Source organism: Manis pentadactyla, chromosome 15 (genome assembly GCF_030020395.1).
Source record: "Manis pentadactyla isolate mManPen7 chromosome 15, mManPen7.hap1, whole genome shotgun sequence".
Classification (NCBI taxonomy): Eukaryota; Metazoa; Chordata; class Mammalia; order Pholidota; family Manidae; genus Manis; species Manis pentadactyla.
The window spans coordinates 44,407,573-44,416,563 of NC_080033.1; the positions used below are offsets into that span (position 1 = coordinate 44,407,573).

The 8,991-nt window shown below is 55.5% G+C and overlaps 1 protein-coding gene across 2 annotated transcripts; it reads left to right on the forward strand.

Annotated features, from left to right (window-relative positions):
* Positions 1 to 1,125: 1,125 nt before the first annotated feature.
* On the forward strand, positions 1,126 to 7,972 carry IRX6 (iroquois homeobox 6). 2 transcript variants are annotated; one of them, XM_036881063.2, is made up of 6 exons: positions 1,126 to 2,711; positions 3,679 to 3,936; positions 4,554 to 4,663; positions 4,869 to 5,176; positions 6,017 to 6,622; positions 7,559 to 7,972. In XM_036881063.2, exons 1-6 carry the CDS (start codon positions 2,667 to 2,669, stop codon positions 7,561 to 7,563), a joined length of 1,332 nt encoding a protein of 443 aa, XP_036736958.1. In that variant the 5' UTR covers positions 1,126 to 2,666; the 3' UTR covers positions 7,564 to 7,972. The 2 variants fall into 2 exon arrangements, with proteins under 2 accessions (XP_036736958.1, XP_036736957.1); XM_036881062.2 differs by having other exon boundaries at positions 1,127 to 2,711; positions 7,556 to 7,972.
* Positions 7,973 to 8,991: the final 1,019 nt, after the last annotated feature.

Below are 8,991 nucleotides of genomic sequence, written 5' to 3' on the forward strand. Positions count from 1 at the left end.
CCAGGGGACAGAAACTAATGCTTTTTCTCCACCATCATCCCCATTTTTATGTCATAAAAAAAAAAAATCTGCTTAGGAACGAATGGGCAATCAAAGTTGCTGAGTAAGTATTTCAACTATCTAATTTTATTACTTTACAATTGACATACCTTCCCTCTGGAAATGTTTGCAATTAATTAATTAGCAGTAATCTTCCCCAAGGGACTAATTGAATGAATTCTCTCCAAATCTTACTTTTAAAAAGTAGCTTAGCTGTATCCAAGCTGCAAATGTGTGGATGGTTCCAAAATGCATTTTGAAAAATCAAGGAATCTATCTATGATGGGGAATTTTTATCACTAAATCAGTCAGGTGATAACTATAATTATTTTCCCAGCTAGGAGTGTCCCAGGTTGAACAGTTTTCTCCAGGGTAACGACACTCAGCAGTAGCAGTTAGGAAACCTCACTGGGTTTATTAGTATTTAGAATGGAGTTTGTCCTCATATTAATAATCTGGGATAGAGGAGTCTGTGGTAAGCAGCTTATTTGAGCTCCTTGCACATTCTGCAGAATCGGTAAAGAAGAAAAAAAGAAGCAGCAGCAGATGTCGTTCCAAAGAGGTTGCTGGCTTCCGGGCCTATCAGTCTCCTCTGCGAGGTGCCAGAGAAGAACCTGAAGTCTGGGATTCCCGGCAGGGCCCCAGACCTCACCCCTCCTCGCCTAGCAGGAACCCAAGTTACTCCTAACCTCTGGGCCACACGTTCTTGCGTTTCAACTAGAAAATTAAACAGCCCTTGAAGCAACCACCCACCCTCCCTCGATTCCTTTGGGAAAGTGAGACGAGGTCCTGGGAGAGCAGTTTGTAAACTGGAAAGCGGGGTGACCCCGCGAGTGAAAGGCGAGGCCCTCTGAGGTATCTGGGCTACAAATCTGAAAGGCCGATTTCCACTTGGATCCCAGCAGCATACGCCGAAGACCTTCCCGCTCCAGACTGGCCGTTACTTTGCGCCCCCAGACGGCGGGAGTAGGAGGCCCTCAGCGGGGAGGTTCCGAGCCTGGGGATTGAACCTTTGCTGTTTAGAACAGTGATTGCAAACTGGCGGCCGCTTATCAAGAGGGCTAGGCCTAGAGAACGCAGACCCTTCCGGGACACCAGCGTGCTCCTCCGCCTATCAGTGCCCCTTTGAGCACCCGTGGGACAGACGGGGTGGTCAGCCCCTTAGGCCTAAACCCGCGGCCCGGCCGAGAGGCGGGAATAGGCTACCCTCCCTGCGCGCTGAACCGCGGCTCGCCAGCGCCACCCCCAGAGGAGCGCAGCTGCTGCAGCTCGACCCCGCGTCTTCCTGTGGCTCCCCTGCTACCCCTTCGACACTGCGGGCTGTGCACAGGAAGCTGCCAAACCCTGACTTCGGAGGAGCTGCCCAGGGGTCCTAGCCCGCCGTCTGCAGATGCCAGAGGTCAGATTTGGCGCGTTTCCAGGCAGTCCAAGGGGACCTGAGCCCTGGCCTCGAGGAGGCGCTATTCAGACTACTTGAGGGCCAGAAGACAACAGAGACGCCCAGGGATCAAGTCCCTGGCAAACTTGAAGAGCCGGAATCTAGCGAAAGTCCTGGGGAAACTGAGGCAGGAAGCCAGATCCCCAAGGACAAAGACAGGTGGGCTGGTGAGAAACAGCCGACGAGGCCCAGCGCTGCCCCAACGAGCGCGGGGCCTGTGATGCCAAAAAACTTTCCTGCAGCGGAGGGGTTGGGGAGCCGGGCTGGACGCTTCTCCTCCGAGCCTCTGCTCTCTCCACCTGCCAGTGTTCAACCTCCGCCCAACCTTCGCCCACCCAGATCCCTCCCCTCCCCCCGCACGCCTCTGTTCACTTAGATTCCTCATCTCTCTCCTCTTCCCTCCTCCTCCCTCTTGCCTTTCTCCCCCACTTTCCTCCTCTTTCTTCTCCTGTCTCTTCTGTTGTATTCTCTCCTCTCTCACCGCCCAGTTTGCTTCTTTCCTCCTCCGGGCCGCAGGGGAGGAGGTAAGCGCCTTGCGCCCGGGGCCTGCGCTGCGCAGAGGAAGGCGTTTCTCTTACTTCTCCCGGGTAATTTGGAGAGATTGTATGCGCGCGCGCACGCGTGGTTTTCAGGCAAAAAGTGGTAAGATCCAGCGCCAAACAGAGAGGGTCAGGGTCTTTGACGTTCCTCGCCAGCTGCACAAACCTCCGGGAACAAGTGTGAGAGTGCGCGCGCGGGCACGGGCTGGCTGCGCTTGGCACGCCTGGTGGCCCGGGGCCCCAGGGCCCGGGGGCCCTCCTGGCAGCCCGGGATTACCGTGACGTCACATTGAACCTCTTGCTTCCGTGGATTGGGACACCTCGGGAGCCGCACAGCTACGCTCCGCGCCTCACCTTGCCTCGCCACCGCGCGCCTTTGGGAACCCGCATCCTCTCCCTTTCCCTGGCCATCCATGGGCCCTTCTGTCTTCCGCACCACGCGGGCGGGAGGGGCGCCTTCTGGAGCGCAGAGCTCGGCAGCCCGGCTGCCCTCCGCTCTGCCTCCAGTCGCGCCAAGCGGTCGGAGGACCTGGCTCTGGGCACCCGCAGCGGTGTAAGGAACCCAGGCGGCGCACGGCTGCAGGCGCGGAACCGCTGGGCTGAGGCCGGAACTCGCAAGAGAAGAGGCAGGCTGGCTAGGGACAGCCACCATGTCGTTCCCGCACTTTGGACACCCTTACGGCAGCGCTTCCCAGGTAAGAGAGATCTCCATGGGGGATGGGGGCAGACTAGGTGGAGGGAGTACCCAATGCACGCTCCTGCCCCTGAGCGCCCTCCTCTCGCTTGAGTCCCTGGCGAAGCGGGACCTGGAGAGAGCGGGACCAGGGTTATGCACCACAGAGCCCTGTGACATCCCCAATCCCTGGCTGGGAAGGTTCCATCCCCCTAGTGCAAGATGAAAAATCTTGTGACCTGAAACTTGGACACTTTGACCACGCGCTCAGCGAGGTGGGTGGGATCTCGAGAATCTTCCAGAAAGTCCTCCTTATTGCACAGATAGCTGAGGTGCCTGGACCTCCAGTCCAGAGCGCTGTCCTTCTCACCATTTTCTGTTATTGTTCGTTTGTTGACCTCTGTTCTAATCCTCCCCTTTCCCTGAGTGAGTCCAAGCTTTCTGTTTCTGGCTCCTTCGATTTCTCAGACCAGGATGAGTGTCGTGCAGACAAGGGTTTCCTGAGGAAATGCTGGGGACACCCACCACTGTTCTCCAGTTTCGCACTAGAGTGCGGGGTCCAGTGCCTACCTGACCTCTGACCTGCTTTATGATCCTGAACAGGTCTCCTACTCTCTCTGGTCCTCATTCCCTATCTCCAAAATGGGCATAGGAGTGAAACTTGGTAATGGTCCCTAAAGCGAAGTTCTAGCTTTGCTTTTGTAGGATCTTGTGACGGGGAGTGGGAGAAGGGGCCTGAGAAGGGAACCACCTTATGTAATGTGGGCTTCAGAACATTCCCATCTCCCGGACCTCTGGGACTCTGAAGACGTAGGCTTAGGACAGTTTGGAGAAATTGTGTACGGATAATTCCTGTCCCAGTATTCAGCAAAATGCTTAGCGCGTGGTGGCATTTAGTTAATGTTCAATGAAGGAGTGCTCCGGCAGTTTCGCCGCGTGCTTCCGCCAGCCAGAGGCGTTGTCTCTGACCTCCTGTCTCGCCCCTGTAGTTTCTGGTGTCTGCAAGTTCCAGCGCCACTTGCTGCGAATCCGCCCCGCGCTCGGTCCCAGATGTGACCTCAAGCGCCACCCCAGCGGCAGCTCTCTGCTGCGCACCCTATGACGGTCGGCTACTGGGCAGTGCGCGGCCCGAGCTGGGCGCGGCCTTGGGCATCTATGGAGCCCCCTACGCGGCCGCTGCAGCTGCCCAGAGCTACCCCGGCTACCTGCCCTACAGCCCTGAGCCTCCTGCACTGTACGGGGCGCTGGTGAGTACACAGGGTGGAGCCTGGCTCTGTGCGCCAGAACCCACCGGCCTGGGGACTTGAGCGGCAGCCGGAGGGTGACATCTCCAGCGAAAAACAGAAAGAACACCCAACTCCGAGGAAAGGAAATGGTTAGGATTGCATATGGGGGGAAGGAGAACATTTACAGCATTGTACACTTTGCAGAACTCCATACTGTTTAGAAAACATCAGCACCTCTATTTCTTCTGTGAGGTAGGCAAGTCACAAAGTGACCCAAAGTCACAAAAATACAAAGAGTCCGGGAATCGCTCTGGAAGGACAGTAAGGCAGGGAAGTTCCCCACCTGGTGGGGAGGGTGGGTTGGGGGAGAGACACAAGCAGTAACAGGAATAATAACAGCTAATATTAAACTACTGCTACTCTGAACCAGGCCTTCTGCCAAACCCTCTCCTTCAATAATCTGCGGGGGGAAACTGAGGCATAGAATGGTTAGACAACTGTGCCCACTACAGGTCACAACCAATTCGAGTTGACTGGGATTTGAACCAGACTTGACCCTAGAGTTCATGACCTTAGTAGCCACCATGTCCCACCTCCCCCTCAGATGTAGTCCTGAATTCTTTCTTGCTCCCCACCAGAATCCACAGTATGACTTTAAAGAGGCTGCAGGAAACTTTACACCAGGCCTGGCACAACCCGGAGCCTATTATCCTTATGAGCCCACCCTGGGGCAGTACCAGTATGACCGGTAAGGCAGGGGGTTCATTGGTGACCGCATCACAAGTCTCTTACCCTCCCTTGCCAAAGGTGGAGCCCACCAGAGCCGAGTCTGGGAAGAGGGATGAGCAAGGAGGGAGGGGAGCAGAACCTCACTTGGGCCTCGGACTGTCTCCAGGCTGCACCCCAGGTTGTCAGTGTCAGCCCCAGTACCGCGAGCCAAGTTCTCCCCCCAGGTACGGAGCAGTGGAGTTCAGCGGCACTGGGCGCCGGAAGAACGCCACCCGGGAGACCACTAGCACGCTCAAGGCCTGGCTCAACGAGCACCGCAAGAACCCCTACCCCACCAAGGGCGAGAAGATCATGCTGGCCATCATCACCAAGATGACCCTCACCCAGGTGTCCACCTGGTTCGCCAACGCGCGCCGGCGCCTCAAGAAGGAGAACAAGATGACGTGGGCGCCCAAGAACAAAGGCGGGGAGGAGCGGAAGATGGAGGGTGGAGCAGAGGAATCGCTGGGCTGTCTAAACGGTGACACAAAAGGTACAAAAAATGTTTGCCACCCCACTTTACAGGTTTTCCAGTCACCAGGCAGGCTGACTGGATTTTCCCAGCTGCCTTGTGGAGTGGTTTTATGGAAGGCACTTCCTTGCTTACCCTTGCGCTTGATCCCCCGCATGCCTCAGACCTTTGTGTAATTCCTTCTGCCTGGAATTCCCTGCAGAACCGGCTTCTCCTCAACTTTAACTTGTTGCCTCAATAAAAACCTTCGTTGGCCTCCCAAGCTAACTTAATCTCTCAGTTATTCTCTATCATGTCAGCCTATTTTATTTCCTTTGCCATACTTATCACTATGAGAAGGTACTTGACCTGTGTCTACACCCTCAAGAATGTCAGCCCCACTGATGTCTTAGTCACTGAATGCCCAGTACCTAATTATGTATTCCCTAATACCTAAGTGCCTAAATGCTGATCTGTGCATAGTTGGCACTTAGTAGATATTTGCTGGATTAAAAATACACATAAGCTACCTGTGGGTATTGAAATCAGGTAAAAACTGTCTCCTTGCATTTTTACAGTTGAGAAACTGAGATCCAGGTCTTAAGCAGTGAGCACAAAGTAGCAGTTTCCTTGGCTTGGCCTTGCATCAGAAAGGAGTACTCCAAGGGGTGGAGGCTGGGATGGGAACTGGGGTCAGTCCCAAGTTCCTAGGGTCAGTCCCCAAGCCTGGAGCAAGTGTAAGAGAGGTGTGGCCAACCTGGTAAATTACAGAGAATGCCCAGAGTACAAGCACATCTTGCTAAAAGCTTCTCAGGGATGGACACTCCCGAGAATTTCCCTTGGGGCCTGGGGCTTTTCTCACTCGCTTCTGATTTCCTGCAGATGTTACTACTTGTCAGGAGGTTCGGGGGCTTCGGCTGAGTGACCTCGAGGACCTGGAGGATGAGGAGGAAGAGGAGGCAGAGGAAGAGGAGGCAGTGGCCACAGCTACGGACAGGCTGGCTGAGATCCATAAGGACATGCAGTCACTGCGGGAGCCTTGCGCTGCAGCTCCAGAGGGCCAGCTGGAACACAGGGAGTACAGCTTGGTGGCACCCTGCTTCTCATTCAATGAGCCCCCAGGGTCAGAAGAAACTGACTTCCTCCAAGCCAAGCCAGGGAGCCCCACGTTGACCATGCACTACCCAGGCAGCGAGAAACCCCGCATCTGGTCCCTGGCCCACACCGCAGCAGCTAGAGCTGTCCAAGGCACAGCTCCAGCTCCCTCCAGACCACGAAGTTCTGAGTGCCATCTGATTCCCAGACAGCCTCCAGGCTCAGGCCAGCGATCCACGGTTCCCAGAGACTCCACATGTGAAGAGTCTTCCTGTATAGCCAAAGCCTTTGGAAACTCTGCATTTGCCCTGCAGGGACTGCCGCTGAACTGTGCCCCCTGCCCACGGCGGAGGGAGCCTGCAGTGCAGTGCCAGTACCCGTCTGGAGCAGAAGGTAGTGGGTCCCCAACAGCACTGAGAGTGTCTGTCCAGACATAGCATGTCCTCTGTGCTTCTTGGGCATGCCCAAGTTCAGACCTGGCCCTGAAACTCTTCTACAGCCCTCCTTGAAACAGAAGCTTAGAAATAAAAGTACTAGATCCCCCTCATTTAAAGCCAAATAATAGCAGTAAGCTCAGAGTGAGACAGTAACTTACCCAGGATAACTTGGAAAGTCACTGAAGAGACAGACAAAACTAGATCTCTGCACTCGTGGCCAGTGTTCTGCCAAATGTGCCAGGTGCACCATGACCTTCTGGCACAAGCACCCTTGTCCCCTGCCTGCCCTTCAGAGGAGGCCAGCTGGCCCCCGCTGTGCTTGTCCCAAGATTTTGCTAGGGTTGGGCAGGCACCACGGCTTTCCAAGAAATCTGAGGGGACGGGCCAGACACCTACAATGGGTTTAAGGCCAGTGCTTAAGACCAGCTGGCATTCCTCAGCACAGCCCACTAAACCCTTGGGAACTGTAGTGGAGGGCTAGTGCCCTCCCTGGAGTGTACTTACCTCCAAAGCCTCACCCTCAAGCAGGTGTAACTGCCAATCAGTGTCTCCTGCCCCTGGCTGCTTCTCTGGCTGTGCCTGGTGGAAGGGGATTTCACCCCACAAAAGGACATTCCCCAAATATTATGCAGGCTCCAGCCTCCAGCCTCCAGCAATTACTGTCAGATTCTGCTCTTTGTAGTACTTTCTCTCAGGATTAGTTTATTGGCTTAGAAAATTGCGTCATACTGCTACTTGAATTAACACATAACAGGTCCGAATGTTACCTCTGGCAGGCAAATTGCCTCTAGATTTTTGATTCCCTTGGGATGAGACACCACTGACCTCTGATTTCCTAGGACTCGCCATCAAGCGTCCTTCGGGTTTTAATCAACCTTTCCTCTCTCAGCAGGTTAGCGCAATGGCTGCGATTTGCGGAAGAATCTTGGAAATAAGCCCCCTCTTTCCAACTTACCTCCACGCTATGAAACTGGGAGACCTTGCCAGGGACCGGGACTCTCACTTCTCCTAAAAGACAGACAGACACACAGAACCCCTCCTACCGGGCCCACTCCCGAGTGGCTGGCAGACATACATCTTGTCAGATCCTGCGGAGTTGGTGGCCACCGCACACCTTGGGGAAGGACAAGTGGGAAAGCTGGGCGAGTCTGCTCGTGCACTGACTCAGGTTACCAAGTCTTTCTCCCTCCTCTTGATTCAGGGTCTGAAGCTGCTCCTTCCCCACTCACCCTCATTTTGCAACTCCACGCTGACCACGTGCGTCGTCTCCCTCTCCCCACTCCTTGTGTCCTTTAAAAATAATTAAGCCGAATCCAAGCTATGTGGCCTATCTGTGCCAGCGGCGCTTGGGGAGTCGGGGTGGAGGCGAGGATGGAATGTGGTCAGGGGTTCTGGGGCCTGCAGACCTCAGTCCTTTTCATCACAGGAAGAGAAACTGGCAAGGTAATGGGCAAGGCCGTGGCGTCTGGGGTTCAGCCTACCAAATGCTGCGTGCAACCAGCTGGTTGTGCCAAAGCTGATGCCCGACCGGTTCCTGAGCTTTGGAGGCGGAGGGGTGATCCTGAGCAGGGGAGAGGGACAGAGCTGTCAGGATATTTGTCTGGATATTTGCATTTGTTTCGGCGTTCGTACTCGGGTTCTAAGTTTATTGGGAGGAAGGGCGTTATGGACAGTCCTGGCCGACCCTAGGCAAGCCGCTAGGACCCTGCGCCCTTCCCGAGGGACAGAGTGGCTAAGTCTGACGGCTCGCGGGGTTCCTAAGAGGCGAGAGGGGGACTTGCTTTCCGTTCAATCAAGTGTCAGCAAACACTTCCGGTACAGGCCAGCCAATGGGAGCTGACGGGCGGGGAATGGGGTTGTGTCCCCTTAGCAAGCAAGCTAGGGGATGAAAGATACAAAGATTTCCTGCGCGCTGCCGGAGTTAGAGTCCCGGGCCCAGTGGCTTCGGCTTTGACCGTTTATCTCACCGGGAAAAGGGAGGTGAACTTGGCCCAGTACCCTGGAGGAGAGCTGCGGGGAGCTGATGGAGGCGGGAAGGCACGAGGACGGGCCTCTGGGGGTGCTCCTCCGGGCTGGATCCTGGCGGAGCTGAGTCTTCACTGCTGGGCTCCCCGGCCCGCCCCGGCTGGGTGACGGTCTTCCCAACCTGCGCGGTGCCAGGCCACCAGTCGCCGAAGTCGGGAGGGAAGGGTCCGCATCCTCGGCAGAGATTTTAAGACTCTTGGAGGCTGCGGGGAGAAAGGGAAGGTTGGAAAACTGCGGGGAACAGGAGGCACGCCGCCTCCCAGTTCCACCCTGATTTCGTTTTTATAGACGATTGATCGG